The 17,695-nt window shown below is 45.4% G+C and overlaps 1 protein-coding gene across 5 annotated transcripts in view; it reads right to left on the bottom strand.

Annotated features, from left to right (window-relative positions):
- The window catches only part of znf638 (zinc finger protein 638), a 207,623-nt gene that overhangs the window by 67,970 nt on the left and 121,958 nt on the right, over positions 1 to 17,695 (bottom strand). For all 5 annotated transcript variants that reach the window (XM_070866586.1, XM_070866591.1, XM_070866593.1 and 2 more), the window contains exons 3-8: positions 14,899 to 14,960; positions 13,576 to 13,614; positions 11,805 to 12,679; positions 4,755 to 4,819; positions 4,338 to 4,478; positions 3,125 to 3,256 (exon numbers count right to left, since the gene is read on the bottom strand). In XM_070866586.1, the coding sequence (XP_070722687.1) occupies positions 3,125 to 3,256; positions 4,338 to 4,478; positions 4,755 to 4,819; positions 11,805 to 12,679; positions 13,576 to 13,614; positions 14,899 to 14,960 (1,314 nt within the window). The remainder of the gene's footprint in view (positions 1 to 3,124; positions 3,257 to 4,337; positions 4,479 to 4,754; positions 4,820 to 11,804; positions 12,680 to 13,575; positions 13,615 to 14,898; positions 14,961 to 17,695) is intronic.

The raw sequence follows: 17,695 nt of genomic DNA, 5'->3' as shown, positions 1-17,695 counted from the left end.
AATTGGGCTCGAACCAACAAACATCCGAGCCAGAGGTGAAAGTACTACCAGTGAAGCTCACATATAGAAGTGGCTGTACCTGTGGTAACCGGCTGTTTAACTGGGACAACTAGAATGGACATGAGCTCAAATCACTAGTCTCTGCTCACATACCAATAGCAACAGTCTGCAGCTTGCCAGCAATATACATTTCTGGTCTTCTATAATGAAAAAGGAAGAAAGAAACTAGTTTCTTAACTTCTCATATTACCATCCCTTTTTGTCTCGCACCATTATCCGTTTTGTAATTTAATCTCTCCTGCCTTCCACCCCATCACAGACTATCCCGTTTGTTCTTACCTCCCCTCCCGCCTTTCCCAGCCTCTGTACCTGCTTAAAACCGGTTACATTTCTAACATTTTCCAGTTTTGACCAGAAAGGTTAATTTCTCTCTCCACTGATGCTGCCTGACCTGTTGAGTATTTCCAGCATTTTCAGTTTCTATTTCAGATTTCCAGAATCCACGGTATTTTGCCTTTCTTGAAGAGATTTGTTGGCCATTTTATAGTCACAGATTAACTCTGGTTAGCCCATATTAGGACCAAAAGCTCCACCTCCCAGCCTTGTCCAGTTTTCTACCCAACCCCCTCAAGACAGCACTGTTGGGTACACTTTGATGCAACTGACCCAAGTAGCAACTCAATTGCAAATCAAAGTCGGTTGTTTGAGCATAGGAGGCATTACAGCCGATCCCAAACATCCACTCATGCATTGAGTAGTGATCAAAGGCAGGGAATCTTACATAAGAACATAAGAAATAGGAGCAGGAGTGGGTCACACGGCCCCTCGAGCCTGCTCCGCCATTTAATACGATCACGGACTCAGCTCCACTTCCCTGCCTGCTCCCCATAACCCTTTACTCCCTTATCATTCAAAAATCTGTCTGTCTCCACCTTAAATATATTCAATGACCCAGCCTCCACAGCTCTCTGGGGCAGAGAATTCCAAGGATTCACGACTGAGAAGAAATTTCTCATTTCATCTCAGTTCTAAATGGGCGACCTCTTAGTCTGAATAGAGAGCTTTTAATATTGTCTTGTGTGTATACGCTCTGTACCTTCCCGTCACACTCTGGTTATTACCCTTATCGCTACCCTGCACTTCCTTTCTCTGACTTTGTAAAATTTCCGTTCACCGGAGCCTTCCTCCCCCGCAATATTTAGTTTAAAGTTCTAGTTATTCGATTCGAATCTTGGGTGGCTTTTCTCTTTCCCGTAAATTTGATTCAAATTTTTGCACCCCAAATTTGTCCTGGCTATGTTCAGGCCAGGAAGTGAAACTTTCCATTCTCTATAACTATCGACCAATCTCCAACCTTCCCTTTCTCGCCAAAGTCCAGAACTCTCAAGTACACATGGCCATTTCAGATCCTCCAATCCTCCAGCCTGTCCACAGCACTGGTCAAAATCACTAACCATGACTCATTGGGTCACCTCACCCTCTGAAGTGGCCTACTCAGGACACTCCGTTGTATAAAAACTGCTGCAATGGTTTAAGGCGGCTCACTGCCACCTTCTCAGGGCACTTGGGGACAGACAATAAATGTTGGCCTTGCCAGCGACACCCACACCCCAAGAATGAGATGTAACTTCCTTTCAAATTAATGTTGGTAAAACCGACGCCAGCCGTCTTTTTAAGATGAGATAATGGCCCTGAAATTCCGTACAGAATATGTACGGACCCAGCGAGGCCTCGCACGCAATGTGCCAAAAACTGGCTTTTCCAATCTGTCAAGATATCTCTTGACAGATCCTCCGCATCCCTGGGAGAAGGATATCTGCGCGGGCGAGATTGAGCTATTTACCCTTCTCTTGCCCAGTGAATGTCCTTCAACCTCTTATGCCTGGTAAAAGCAGACACATAGCTTACTTTTACCAGCGTAAGAGTTTTAAAACATGCAAATAAAATTTAAATGCACATTTTTATGGTAAAAACCCTGTCCACTGAGCCAAGATGATTTTAAACCCTAAATGAAACACATTTTTTTAAAAATCCCCAATATATATTTTTTCTAACATTTAATTAACTTTAATTTCAATTAATTTTAAATGTGTGGTGTTTTTAAAATTTATCAGGTTGTGTTTAGGTGTTTTAAGGGGCTATTCCCTTTGATAGTAATGGGAACTCGTAAAATCGGAGTTCCCATTACTATCAATGAGAATACTGCAGAGTGATTGGTTGTCCAGACCCACGTGACCCCAGCTTCTCCATCCGTATCTAGAAGACGTGGACGCGCTGTGAAACGCGGGAAGAGAAAACTTCCGACCGGGATCCAAGGCGCCTCCGGGACTACCAGGTACATTCAGAGAAATTTCGGGTCGGAGGCGTTCGTCCGAATGCTCAACCTCATTTTCAAATGCATCCATGGATTCGCCTCACCCTATCTCTGCAACTTCCCCTCTGCTTTACAAGCTAGCACGCACTGTACATCAGATTACCCCTCGTTAATCCCTCCATCACCCTGTCCTTAAACAGCCTTTTAAAATCCCCCCTCCACCTTGCTATCTCTCGTCTTGCTTAAAGGAAACATTTGCATTGATATAGTACCTTTCATATCCCCCTGGACATCTCAAAAGGTGATAGCCAATGAAATGCAGTACTTCTAAAGTGTAATCACACTTATAAAGCAAGAAAATACAGTAGCCAATTTGGACTCAGCAACATCCCACTCATAACAATGAGATGAATGATTATCCCTCAATCAATATACCAAAAACAAATGAAATAATGTTGGCCAATATTTATCCCTCAAGCAACATCACAAACAGATGATCTGGTCATTATCGCTTTGCTGTTTGTGGAAGCTTGCTGTATGCATATTGGCTGCTGCACTTGCTGCATTACAACAGTGACTACACTCCAAAAAGTATTTAATTGGTTGTAAAGCGCTTTGGGACGTCATGAAAGGTGCTATAGAAATACAGGTTGCTGTACAGCTTGGCTATTCACTGCATTAAACCAGCTAAACCTCAAGGTAGTTCAGCTTATGTGCAGGCTCTACAGATCCAGATTTGCATCAACACAGTACGCACAAGGCATCCCGCTCTCATTCCATCCACTGGAAAATAAACCACCACGGGCTTACCATTTTGGGGATTTGCTTCTTCTGTCCCATCAACGTCATGGTCACCTGTCGATGATTGATCTCCACCGGGGTGATGCTGTAAAACTCCACAACTGCCACAGCAGCTTCTTTATAAACCATTTCCAGGAAAGCCTATTTTAAAAAAGTAGTTAACAGTTTTATAACACAGGCCTCAGTAATTGGAACTTATCTCCCAGTCTTCCCTTGTTCTGGATCTTTAAACCCCAAGCTTAGTGTCACCTAACCTCTACTTTACAAAGTATTTACAGCACAGAAACAGGCCATTCGGCCAGACAGGTCTGTGCTTGTGCTTACGCTCCACATGAGCCTCCCCCCTCCCCAGCATAGCCTTCTGCTCTTTCTCCCTCATGTGCTTATCTAGCTCCTTCTTCTTCTTCTTAATTGCATCTATGCTATTCACTCTGTGGTAGCGAGTTCTACATTCTCACCATTCTCTGGGTAAAGAAGATTCTCCTGAATTCCCCATTGGATTTCATAGAATCATAGAAATTTACAGCATGGAAGGAGGCCATTTGGCCCACCGTGTCCCTGCCGGCCTAAATTTATAAACGACTATCTTGTATTGATGGCCCCTAGTTCTGGTCTTGTCCGCATGTGGAAACATCTTCTCTGCATCTACCCTATCAAATCCTTTCACAATCGTAAAGACCTCTACCAGGTCACCCCTCAGTCTTCTATTTTCTAGAGACAAGAGTCCCAGCCTGTTCAATCTTTCCCAATAGGTATAACCTCTCAAGAAATTTCTTGATTCACCTCATCCCTACTACTCTTCAACCACGGTGGTGTCCTGTATATAGGGCCTTAATTGGCCATGTTTTCTCCCGTCCGCTGCAGGCTCCTTGCTGGAACACAGTTCCATGAGTGATGGTTACCCTCCCACACATCACCTAAATAGCTATTGTGAGCCTCAATAGGGGAGTGAACCTTGATCCTAATTGCCCGGCAGTCTCCTCAAAATATCAGTAATGAATGTAAACCTGTCCTCACCTGACATACACACAAATGCACTTCTAACAAGGGTCACTGGATAGTGATGGGGAGTTATCTACCCTAGGGCATTGAATCCAACTGCAGGGCCACTCACCATCCAACCGACAGCAGCACAGGCTGGCAAATGAACCCCAGATATTCTCGTTTGGTTACAAATGGTATTTTAACCCACAAGACCACCAAATTTTCTGTGCAACTTTACCTCATTTTTGATGCGCACTAGCTTAATGCCTGTGATTTTTCCAAACGGCTGGGTCAGTTTTGAGAGGTCATCCTCAGTGTAGCCATCATGTGGCAGGTCAGTGATGTGAACCACACGCCCACTCTTCCTCATGTCCTCCATCTTCAAAAGCAACACAACAGTTAGCCCTCCAACAGAAAATGGACAGCAAACGGCACGGCCCACCTCCCCGGGCGGCCCACCTCCCCGGGCGGCCCACCTCCCCGGGCGGCCCACCTCCCCGGGCGGCCCACCTCCCCGGGCGGCCCACCTCCCCGGGCGGCCCACCTCCCAACAAGACAACATCTAACTTAACAGGATCAATTAAAACAAGCAGTGTCAGACTATGTAGAACTTCATGCCCCTTTTTCCATCAGAGAAAAATTAACTGGGACTCACCAGTTTAGCGTTTGCTTCTTGTTGAGCAGTAAGTTTCTCCACTGTCGCGGCAGCAGCAGCATTACCTGCAGACAGAATCCAGTGAGATCCAACCCCAATTCACTGTCACAAACACAAACTTCACATGTTCATCCTCAATGATGCATCAATGTAGCATCAAAGCATTCTGAACCCAAACGTTCTTCAGGGAGAAACCTGCCATCTTTACCTGATCTGACCTATATGTGAGACTCTTAACTGCCCTGTGAAGTGACCGAGGAAGTCACCCAGTTGTATCAAACTGCTACCAGCGGTTCAAGAAGCCGCCCACCACCACCTTCTCAAGGGCAAACAGGGACGGACAATAAATGCTGGCCTTGCGAGATGCCCACATCCTTAGAATAGATTTTTAAAAATCTCTAAATCTTAAATAATCTGTTTAGTTAAGACTGGGTGTTTTTTGTATCTTGCTACAGAGCAGCACAGATTTTTAAACTACTGTCAGAAATCGTTGATACTGTAAAAGGAAGTATCAACTGCTTTATGTGTAATAAACCTACTGAATCTGGGTGGAGTTTAAGGCACCAGTCTACAGCAGCAACTGCACATCACCCATTTTGGGTGCATCATTATTCAGGGATGGCAACATTGGAGAATCAATCACCCTGGGTTGCTATTGTGCATCTGCCACAACCCATTTAAAGCCAAGCACAACACAGGCAGCACGAGGAGCTGAGGGAGATATTTGCAAATCGAACCCACGGAAATATAAAAAGCGAAACACTGTGGATGCTGGAAATCGGAAATAAAAACAGAAAATGGTGGAAATCCTCAGGAGGTCAGGTTCTGGTGAAAGGTCACGGAGCTGAAACGTTAACTTTGTTTCTCTCTCTAGAGATGTTGCCTGAAAACCTGACCTGCTGAGAATTTCAAGCATTTTGTGTTTTGATTCCACAAAATTATAAATTGCTACAGCATCAACCCGCAGTGGGATAATAGACTCCCAGTTTTACACCTTTGTGGGGCTGTGGAGCTGTCTACCACTTTCCCATTTCCTTTGGCTAACTGTTGCCAGATGGCGTGCAGTCTTGAGACGCTGGGAACCTTCAGATGCCATATTCAAATAGCCAGCCTTCGTCGGTCAGCTGGCTATCTCAGCCTGACAGGACATCAGAGCAGAGCCCAAACCTGTCCTCATCCTGGAAGCCCCCCCCCCCCCAGCCCCCGATATCACCTCTGCCTTCTCGGGGATGACGCAGACAACTGTAGCACCCCTCCTGCCTCGAATGAGATTGGCTAACTTAGCAAATAGCAGGGATCGAGTCTATGACCACCTGGTCAATAGCAGCACTTAATAACCAATTTTACTACTGAACTCAGTTAAAACCCACCCCATTCTGCAAATGCTGTGGCTACTTTCAACCGCGCTAAAACACAAACGTAAAAGAGAATGCTACATTTAATGTTTATTGATGGACAATAAAACAATGTTCCCCAGAGGAGTCCTGTATAGGAATCATGGTGGATGGGAGCGTGAGTCCTAGAAGCTAACACCATACACTGAGCAACACAGTGCCCATGTCACCCATCCACCCTTCTGGCCAATGTGCAACATGACAAAGGAGTAAAAATATCAAAACGTAAGCAGCCCACTTTCGCAACAGTACTTTGTTGGGGGTAATATATGAGCATGGATAGAGGATTGGCTAACTAACAGAAAACAGAGAGTCGGGATAAATGGTTCATTCTCGGGTTGGCCACCAGTAACTAGTGGGGTATCGCAGGAATCAGTGCTGGGACCCCAACTATTTACAATCTATATTAACGACTTGGAAGAAGGGACCGAGTGTAACGTAGCCAAGTTTGCTGACTATAAGAAGATGGGAGGAAAAGCAATGTGTGAGGACACAAAAAAATCTGCAAAAGGACAGACAGTGAGTGGGCAAAAATTTGGCAGATGGAGTCTCATGTAGTGTGAAGTCATGCACTTTGGCAGAAAAAAAATCAAAGAGCAAGTTATTATTTAAATGGAGAAAGATTCCAAAGTGCCGCAGTACAGCGGGACCTGGGGGCACTTGTGCATGAAACACAAAAGGATAGTATGCAGGTACAGCAAATGATCAGGAAGGCCAATGGTATCTTGGCCTTTATTGCAAAGGGGATGGAGTATAAAAAGGGATGGTCTTGCTACAGCCACACAAGGTATTGGTGAGGCCACACCTGGAATAGAAACATCGAAAATAGGTGCAGGAGTAGGCCATTCGGCCCTTCGAGCCTGCACCACCATTCAATATCATGGCTGATTCATGCAACTTCAGTACCCCATTCCTGCTTTCTCTCCATATCCCTTGATCCCTTTAGCCGTAAGAGCCACATCTACCTCCCTTTTGAATATATCTAACAAGCTGGCCTCAACAGCTTTCAGTAGTAGAGAATTCCACAGGTTCACAATTCTCTGAGTGAAGAAGTTTCTCCTCATCTCGGTCCTAAATGGCTTACCACTTATCCTTAAGACCGTGGCCCCTGGTTCTGGACTTCCCCAACATCGGGAACATTCTTCCTGCATCTAACCTGTCCAATCCCGACAGAATTTTGTATGTTTCTATGAGATCCCCTCTCATTCTTCTAAATTCCAGTGAACATAAGCCTAGTCGATCCAGTCTTTCTTCATATGTCAGTCCCGCCATCCCAGGAATCAGTCTGGTGAACCTTCGCTGCACTCCCTCAATAGCAAGAATTACCTTCCTCAGATTAGGAGACCAAAACTGAACACAATATTCAAGGTGTGGCTTCACTAAGGCCCTGTACAACTGCAGTAAGACCTCCTACTCCTATACTAATAAACATGCCATTTGCCTTCTTCACCACCTACTGTACCTGCATGCCAACTTTCAATGACTGATGTACCATGACACCCAGGTCTCGTTGCACCTCCCCTTTTCCTAATCTGTCAACATTCAGATAATATTCTGCCTTCCTGTTTTTGCCACCAAAGTGGATAACCTCACATTTATCCACATTATACTGCATCTGCCATGCATTTGCCCACTCACCTAACCTGTCCAAGTCACCCTGCAACCTCCTAGCAGCTCGCACTGCCACCCAGCTTAGTGTCATCTGAAAACTTGAGATATTAGACTCAATTCCTTCGTCTAAATCATTAATGTATAGTAAATAGCTGCGTTCCCAGCACTGAACCTTGCGGTATCCCACTGGTCACTGCCTGCCATTCTGAAAAGGACCTGTTTATTCCTATTCTTTGCTTCCTATCTGCCAACCAGCTCTCTATCCACGCCAATACCATGTGCTTTAATTTTGCACAATAATCTATGTGGGACCTTGTCAAAAGCCTTTTGAATGTCCAAATACACCACACATTCACTGGTTCTCCCTTGTCTACTAATTACATCCTCAAAAAATTCTAGAAGATTTGTCAAGCATGATTTCCCCTTCATAAATCCATGCAGACTTAGACCAATCCTGTCACTGCTTTCCAAATGTGCTGCTATTCCATCTTTAATAAGTGATTCCAACATTTTCCCCACTACCGATGTCAGATTAACCAGTCTACAATTCCGTTTTCTCTCCCTCCTTTTTTAAAAAAAGTGGGGTTACATTAGCTACCCTCCACTCCATAGGAACTGATCCAGAGTCTAGAATGTTGGAAAATGACCACCAATGCATCCACTATTTCTAGGGCCACTTCCTTTAGTACTCTGGGATGCAGACTATCAGGCCCTGGGGATTTATCGGCCTTCAATCCCATTAATTTCCCTAACACAATTTCCTGCCTAATAAGGATATCCTTCAGTTCCTCCTTCTCGCGAGACCCCTATTATTTTCGGGAGGGTATTCCTTAGTGAAGACAGAACCTAAGTATTTGTTCAATTGGTCTGCCATTTCCTTGTTTCCCATTATGAATTCACCTGATTCTGACTGCAAGGGACCTACATTGGTCTTCACTAATCTTTTTCTCTTTCTTCACATATCTATAGAAGCTTTTGCAGTCAGTTTTTATGTTCCCAGAAGCTTACTCTCGTACTCTATTTTCCCCCTCCTAATTAAACCCTTTGTCTTCCTCTGCTGAATTCTAAATTTTTCCCAGTCCTCAGGTTTGCTACTGTTTCTGGCCAATTTATATACCTCTTCCTTGGCTTTAACACTATCCCTAATTTCCCTTGTTAGCCATGGTTGAGCCACCTTCCCCTTTTTATTTTTACGCTAGACAGGGATGTCATGATCATCATAAGCAGTCCCTCGGAATCGAGGAAGACTTGCTTCCACTCCTAAAGTGAGTTCTTTGGTGGCTGAACAGTCCAATACGAGAGCTACAGACCCTGTTACAGGTGGGACAGACATTCGTCGAGACAAGGGGTGGGCGGGCGGGGCTGGTTTGCCACGCGCTCCTTCCGCTGCCTGCGCTTGACCTCGTCACGCTCTTTGCGTTGAGACTCGAAGAGTTCAACGCCCTCCCGGATGCACTTTTTCCACCTCGGGCAGTTTTCGGTCAGGGTCTCCCAGGTGTCAGTGGTGATGTCGCACTTTACCAGGGAGGCTTTGAGGGTTTCATTCTAACGTTTCCGCTGGCCACCTTTGGCTCGTTTGCCATGAATGCGCGCCGCATAAAGCATTTGCTTAGGGAGTCTCATATCTGGCGTGCAAACTATGTGGCCTGCCCAGCGTAGCTGATCGGAGTGTGGTCAGTGCTTCAATACAGGGGATCTTAGCCTGGGCAAGGACACTGATGTTGGTGCGCCTGTCCTCCCAGGGGATTTGCAGGATCCTGCGGAGACATCGTTGGTGATATATCTCCAGCGACTTGAGGTGCCTTCTATACATCGTCCATGCCTCTCATCCATACAGGAGGGCGGGTATTACTACACTCCTGTAGACCATGAGCTTGGTGGTAGATTTGAGAGCCTGGTCTTCAAACACTCTTGTCCTCAGACGGCCGTTTAATTGTTGCAGTTCATCCATGTGATCTTTAAATGCTTATCCACCATCAGCCCTTTTAAGTATCATTCGCCAGTCTATCCAAGCCAATTCACGTCTCATACCATCGAAGTTACCTTTCTTTAAGTTCAGGACCCTAGTCTCTGAATTAACTGTGTCACTCTCCATCTTAATGAAGAATTCTACCATATTATGGTCACTCTTCCCCTCGCACGACAATATTGCTAATTAATCCTCTCTCATTAAACAAGACCCAGTCTAGGATGACCTGCTCGCTAGTTGGTTCCTCTATATATTGGCCTAGAAAACCATCCCTTATACTGCGTGCAGTTTTGATTTCCATATTTACAAAAGGATATACTTGCTTTGGAGGCAGTTCAGAGAAGGTTCACTAAGTTGATTCCGGGGATGAGGGGGCTGACATGAGTAAAGGTTGAGTAGGCTGAGCCTCTACTCATTGGAATTCAGAAGAATGAGAGGTGATCTTATCGAAACGTATAAGATTATGAGGGGGCTTGACAAGGTGGATGTTTCCACTGATGGGGGAGACTAGAACTAGAGGGCATTATCTTAGAATAAGGGGCCGCCCATTTAAAACAGATATGAGGAGGAATTTCTTCTCTGAGGGTTGTAAATCTGTGGAATTTTCTGCCCGAGAGCTGTGGAAGCTGGAACATTGAATAAAATTAAGATAGAAATAGGCAGTTTCTTGAACACTAAGGGGATAAGGGGTTATGGGGAACGGGCAGGGAAGTGGAGCTGAGTCCATGATCAGATCAGCCATGATCTTATTGAATGGCAGAGCAGGCTCAAGGGGCCATATAGGCTACTCCTGTTCCTATTTCTTATGTTCTTAATGTACACTTCAATTTTAAATTCCAGCCTGCAACTAGTTAGCTGATCTCCCACTGAGGGAATGCAATGAAGGTTCACCAGATTGATTCCCGAGATGGGGGGATTGTCCAATGAGGAGAGATTGAGTAGATTAGGCCTATATTCCTGAGAATTAAAAAGAATGAAAGGTGATCTCATTGAAACATACAAAGTTCATACAGGGCTTGACAAGGTAGATGCAGGGAGGATGTTTCCTCTGGCTAGGGAGTCTAGAACCAGGGGTCACAGTCTCAGAATAAGGGGTCGGGCATTTAGGACCGAGTTGAGGAGAAACTTCTTCAGTCAGAGGGTGGTGAATCTTTGGAATTCTCTACCCCAGAGGGCTATGGATGCTCATATTTTGAGTATATTCAAGACAGAGATCGATAGATTTTTGATTATTACGGGAATCAAAGGATATGCGGACAGTGCAAGAAAGTGGAGTTGAGGTAGAAGATCAGCCATGATCTTATTGAATGGCGGAGTAGACTCAAGCGGCCAAATGGCTGACACCTGCTCCTAATTCTTATGATCACAGTCAGGGCAATAGCTGAAGTGCTAGAACTGGTCTCTGTTTCCCTAGGCTTAAGGGGGGAAAAGATGGAATTACAAAACATTGTTTGTGTATAATCATCAGCCGAAGACCAGCAGTGATCCCCCCCCCCCCCCCCATGGAGGAACAGCCTCCTGACACTCGGAGTTGCGAATCATGCATGTCGGATGGCTATTTGGGGAATGCTCCCAAGCACCATCGGGATTGAAAACTGGACCTCAGCAAGAATCAGTTGTTTCAGAAGATGGAGACAAAAAGAAAAGAAAAGCACACATTCTCTTCAGAAAGAGCTCTTTACCAAGAGTCCCTTGTCTGCCTCAATAAAACACTTATCGATGAGAGGTAATAAGCTGCCACGTTCTGGTGAACATTTCAAGCCAAGCTGTCATAAAGCCAGAGTCAAAGGGGTGATGGGTCCATTCTCTCTACTTTGTAAGTCATCCACACCCATGAGAGTCACAATGAGAGAGATAGATTTTTGGAGTCTAGGGGAATCAAGGGTTATGGAAATTGGATGGGAAAGTGGAGTTGAGGTCAATGATCAGCCGTAATCTTACTGAATGGCGAAGCAGAGACGAGGGGTTGTAGGGCCTACTCCTGCTCCTATTTCTTATACTCTTATTTAGGAGCCCACGCGACACAGCAAGACACAGACAACACAAACACAGTGCGTTACACGAGGGCTACAATACCTGCAGTGCTTTTTGCTGCAGCAAAGGGTTTCGCGGTGGGTGCAGGCCGCTTCGTAGCCTTCTGATTTGCAGGTTTCTGGTTGGTCGACTGGCTTGCAGCAGGTTTCTTCTGGTTGGTCGACTGGCTTGCAGCAGGCTTCTGGTTGGTCGACTGACCTGCAGCAGGCTTCTGGTTGGTCGACTGACCTGCAGCAGGCTTCTGGTTGGTCGACTGGCTTGCAGCAGGCTTCTTGTTAGTCGACTGGCTTGCAGCAGGCTTCTGGTTGGTCGACTGCCTTGCAGCAGGCTTCTGGTTGGTCGACTGCCTTGCAGCAGGCTTCTGGTTGGTCGACTGGCTTGCAGCAGGCTTCTGGTTGGCCGACTGGCTTGAAGCAGGCTTCTGGTTGGAATTTTTAGCGGGCAATTCCTTCTGCATTTTGCGCTTGGGGCTGGGCCTGCGTGGGCTCGAAAGCTTGGGGCTGGGCCTGCGTGGGCTTGAAAGCTTGGGGCTTGACCTGGATTTGTGTGGGCTCAAGCGTCTCGGTCTGGACCTGTGAGGGCTGGACCGCCTTGGGCTTGTCCTCGACTTGTGTGGGCTGGAGCGCCTGGGACTGGATCTGGACCGGTGCGGGCTGGTGCGTCTCGGACTGGACCTGGATCGGTATGGGCTAGTGCGTCTTGGGCTTGTCCTGCGAGGGCTCGAACGGCGAGGGCTTGTCCTGCGAGGGCTCGAACGCCGTGGGCTGGTCCTGCGAGGGCTCGAACGCCTGGGACTGGATCTGTGAGGGCTCGTACGCCGGGGGCTTAAATGCTTTGGGCTCAACCGTGCCGAGCTGAAGGGTGCTGAGGCCTGTTCTGTGATGGCTGCTTCTTTCTCTTTCTTCGCGAGATCGTCTCTGTGAGCAAAGTAAACTGAAGTGAATTCGAAGGGCAAACAATTTAATACAACATCAGTGCTAAGTGAAAATTATAAACACAATTCTGATTGTGGCTGAAACCTTTTCATAGAATCTTACAGCACAGAAGGAGACCATTCAGCTTATTGTCCTCTGCCGGCTTTTCAAAGAACTATCCAATAAGTCCTTTCCCCATAGCCCTGCAATTTTCTCCGCTTCAAGTACTTACACAATTCCATTTTGAATGTTACTATTGAATCTATTTCCACGACCCATTCCACGGTCTACGGATTTGAGGAAGATTCGGCCTGGTTTCCTGCTCTCCTTCGTCAACCAGTGACCCCCTTGCTGACAACCCAAGCTGACATAAAGCCCGAATCAAAGAGTGATGAGTCCATTCTCTCCACTTTCTAAGCCAGCCACACCCAAGAGAGTCAACAATGATATAGGGTAATCAAGGCATTTGGAGATCGGGCGGGAAAGTGGAGTTGAGGACTGCGCTTGATTTCTGCATGCTCTCGGCGTTGCGACTCGAGGTGCTCAGCACCCTCTTGGATGCACTTCCTCCACTCAGGGAGGTCTTGGGCCAGCGACTTCCAGGTGTCAGTGGGGATGTTGCACTTTATCAGGGAGGCTTTGAAGGTGTCCTTGTAGCTTTTCCACCTTTGGTTCGTTTGCCGTGAAGGAGTTCTGAGTAGAGCAGGCCCAAGAGGTCGAATGGCATACTCCTGCTCCTAATTCTGGTTACGAAAATTACTTCCAAGGCAAGAAAGTCCCCACAAGTACAATAGTGAACATTCAACTCTATATCCCACCACAAAAGTTCAAAGCTCAAAGGCTTCAATATACAACTCCCCAAAATATTGGTGGAGAGAATTTTGTAAAATGGAACGTACTTTGTTGGAGGAACAGCATCTGGGTCCCAATCTGGATACCTGCAACACAAAACATTTAAAACTATTAGCGACTGAAACAGGCATCGCACCTGTGGGCTCTGCACAGCTCACTGGAGCACCCTAATAACTAGCTCCCATTCCTAGTTTTTTAGGCTCACAGTAGATGCCATCATATTCCAAGTGCAAATGCAAAAGGTAAGCAACTGGAGAGTAATCGAGAGAGGGAAAGCGAGGAAGAGCAATAAATGCCAGCCTGGTCAATGATGCCCACATTCCAAGAATTTTTTTTTTTTAAATAAGCACTTCCAGGGCAGGATATAAAAGTCTTTCCATTCCTCAAACAGATGACTTAACCCCACACACGTCCAACACTGGTACCCTCCTTGTGGCTTAAGCAAGGTTATCGGCAGTTGTCTTAACTCATCCCGTTCCACAATCTAGCAACCATTTATTAGGAAACTTCCTTAAAAGTATTGATCGAAAAAGTGGGTACTTGGTCCAACTCAGAGCATTTGGTTAAAAAGGCTAACCATTTCCTCAGGAGTCAGTGCGCAGGAAACCTTTGTTCTGACGGTTTGTAGAACACAATATTTGATGCTAATTTCTAGGTATTGGAGCTTTCTCTGGTGGGTTAAAAACAAGTTGTCTAGCTGCTGCTGATAATCGAGGGGGTGTGATAGATTTTCAGCATGTGGCCAACACGTTAACCGAATTTAACCAGATCAAACTTACCACTGAAAATGTACCAAGTAGGACATGCGAATGAATACATTTAGTTCAAAGAGAATGCTACAATTTGAATTAAACAGAAAATGCTGAAAGTGCACAGGCCAGTCGACATCAAAGAGAAATGATACACGTGTAAGCCTTTATCACAACTGGCGAGATACTGATTATCTTGCCGTACATTCCCTGCATTTGTTTTTTTCTTACACGAAAGATGTAAATATAAATTGGGGGGAACGGGCGAGAAAAAGAGGAAAAACATGGCTGAAGAAGAGTATTGGGACAGTATTCCTGCCTGCAATCCCAAACAAAGTTATTGATCTCAGCCATGTCACTAAATGTGTTCTGGAGAGGGATGGGGTGGAAGGCAAATTGGGATCACCTATCACGCCCTCCATGAACAAACAAACCGCTTTCTGGCACTCACTATCTGGGTTCACACAAAGAATGGTTACTTCAGCAAGGTACTGGAGGGCTGCTGTACCAAGCAAGAAGCCTGTGCCTTTGGAAGAGAAAGGTGAAAGAAAATAGATACACTGGATAGCCTCAGTTTTCAAACCAGCTCTTCATAATTGGCAACTCAGGTAAAATCCTTACTCTTTGAGCAACAGCCGGCAGCTGTCATTGTGGACAGATGTTTGGTTGTGACGATCCCAATCCTGTAAAAACAAAAGAAAAGAAAAAAAAACATTTTAGCATTATACAATGGGAAAACTAACGGTTCTACAAAAATGTCCCAACGATGTGCACAGATAAATCCTCAGATGATTCGTTCAATTTAATCAGTATATTGTGGTGCCATTTGTACCAGCTGATGTCCACTCCGCACAGCTCCAAGAGGCACCATCCTGTGATGACGGGCGATTTCCATGGGTTGCAGCAAGGACTGGATGCAACACCGAACAGGTATACACAAGCGCTTAGAACCTACCTGTAATCAGAGTGAAAACTGATCGACATACCTCGCAGTAATAACGTGATGAATTGCTCTTCTATGAACACCATTCGCAGAGACTCCAAATATTTGACAACAGCCAGTTAGCCTAAATTTGTGAAAGCGGAACATTCTGTATACTGCGCTCGGACACTTTAGAAGCAATGCTGTTTAGTTAGAGATACCAAGTCTAGCAAGATTTTAATTATTTTTGGATTGGATACAATGGAACTACTGCACACTTAACGAGCCTGTAGCTGGACCGTGATCAGCAAAGTCCATAGCTCGATTATGCAGTCCAGCCACAGCACATCATCTACAGCAGGCTGGCAAACCAAACCAATATATTATTTCTAGAAGAAAAACTGCGGCACTACGACTGCTACTGAATTAATCTGCAGTGACCTACAAACTGACACTTTTTAAAACAAGAATAACTTTGAACCCAGTGATCTGCACCAAGCAGCCACCTGAACACAAGTTCCACACCGGAAAGGTTAGCTGATCAAGGTACGATTTGAAATTAGTCAAAAGGTTTCCCGCATCGAGCCTTTAATCCAAGACCAGCCGAAGTGGGAGTGTCCATTTCTCTTCGTGGGCCAATCACTGACACAGGCTCCTGTTGACTTCCCAAGCATTGCTGGAAGCTGTAGATCAGCTGAGTAGATTGGTCATTAATGGCAAGCCACTTACTCACAAGGATCACTTGTGTAGGATCACTTTGGCTGCAGGATGGGATGTTAAGCAGGATTCCCCAGCTGAAAAACCCAACCAAATGAGGCAATGAGATGGGAAATTAAGCTGGGTGGGATACCAAAGGTCACAAATCACTATTGGGATATCAGGGGGGACAAACAACCTCGAAAACATTTTTAATTAAATGGGTTGAGCAAACAAAGGTAGTTTGGTATATTAATAGTCTACAGCAGCAGGTTATAAACACACCCAGGTACGTACACTGGAACAGTACAATCCCATAGGTTTGCAATAGATGCATTTGGTTAGGAACCTCAACTGAGGAACATTTTCCTGCATCGCAAACTCCCCAGTAACTCCACACTTCCCTCAACCACCATTTACCAATGGCACATCTCACCTTTTTAATAAAGAGACAACAGGGTTTTTACAACTAAAGCGTTTGGTCATCCTTTGGGAGATTCAAATCTCATAATACAAAAGTTAGGGAAAAGGTGATTCTATACTGAGAGTTCACATGGCCATTCATTGGTACTATGAATAAATGTGCTAATCCAATTAAATCTTGAAAAATATGTAAATTCTATTGGTAGATATTTTAAAACCCAGTGCACTTATTTGGGGATTAATTTCTTCGCATTTTCCACTGCCAGCATGCTAGTATCCTGCGCACAGTGCCCGATTTAATGTTTGCCCAGCTCAGCAGCAGCCCAATCATTGGATTACATTAAAACCCACTGCAGCTCCCCAGATGACCCAGCTGTTAATGGAAGTACTCAACAGCCACATACGCCAGAAGGTCACAGGCTCGATTCCTTGACTGTATTAAGTTAGCCGATTTCAACCAAGGTGGTGTAGGGACGGTACAATTGGCCTGAGTTAGGGAAGGGAAACCATGGAGGGGTCCTCCTCACAATTGTCAGGGACCCCTCCTGAAAAGTATGAGTAAATCAGACGAGGAGTCCTCACAGTCCAACTCACTATCGAGGCTCACACATGACCAGCTACTTGGGTCCTTAAACGTATGACAGAAATACTCAAGCCTTAGGAGAGAAAGTAGAGGGAAACTAACTGTGAACAACAATTCTTTGGACAGTCAAATCGCCACAGCACCTTCGTTCTTGTTTTGAAGAACACCCACCACCTTATCAGTAGGATAAGCCCAGGTTACCAACAAGGAGAATCTCTTGAGCAACATCACTATGATCACATTGACATGAATGGCCTGACACAGACCTCTTGTACCTATGCCTCAAAGCTCCACACCGCAGACAGTATCTTCTTTTCCCGGTAAAGTGAAGCATGCAGCAAAATGCAAGTGCAAATAAAATATATCACATTTCAGAACGCTATCTGTTTTGCTGAAATGAATGGAGCAGCAGCTGGATGACTCGACGTATTTTCAATTTCGAAGAATGAAGACCACCCTACAAAATTGGTCCTCTATTCTTCATTTTCATTTCTTCAACATTATAGGTGTGAAGATTGCTCAGCAGGTACTTGTAGGAGAAACCCAGTGCTCAAACGAAGACTGACTTTTCCGGCGCACTGCTCTCTCCCATTTATCTTCCGTGTCATCAGCACTGGACATCGAAGGCTTTTGGAAGCTGGAGCCCCGATAGTTACAGCCCAACGGCACCTGGCACCGAATGTTTAGAGGCAAATGGAGATCCAATGGCAACTTAAAGGATTAACTAAAAGTGTGGATCTTCAGCTACCGCCGGCTACAGGTGTTCCCTGCTTTATACTATCGCCACTAATGGT

The sequence above is a fragment of the Pristiophorus japonicus genome, chromosome 2, assembly GCF_044704955.1.
Source record: "Pristiophorus japonicus isolate sPriJap1 chromosome 2, sPriJap1.hap1, whole genome shotgun sequence".
NCBI classification, from domain to species: Eukaryota; Metazoa; Chordata; class Chondrichthyes; family Pristiophoridae; genus Pristiophorus; species Pristiophorus japonicus.
Note: the sequence above shows the minus strand (reverse complement) of the source record. Positions and strands in the feature narration are given on the sequence as shown.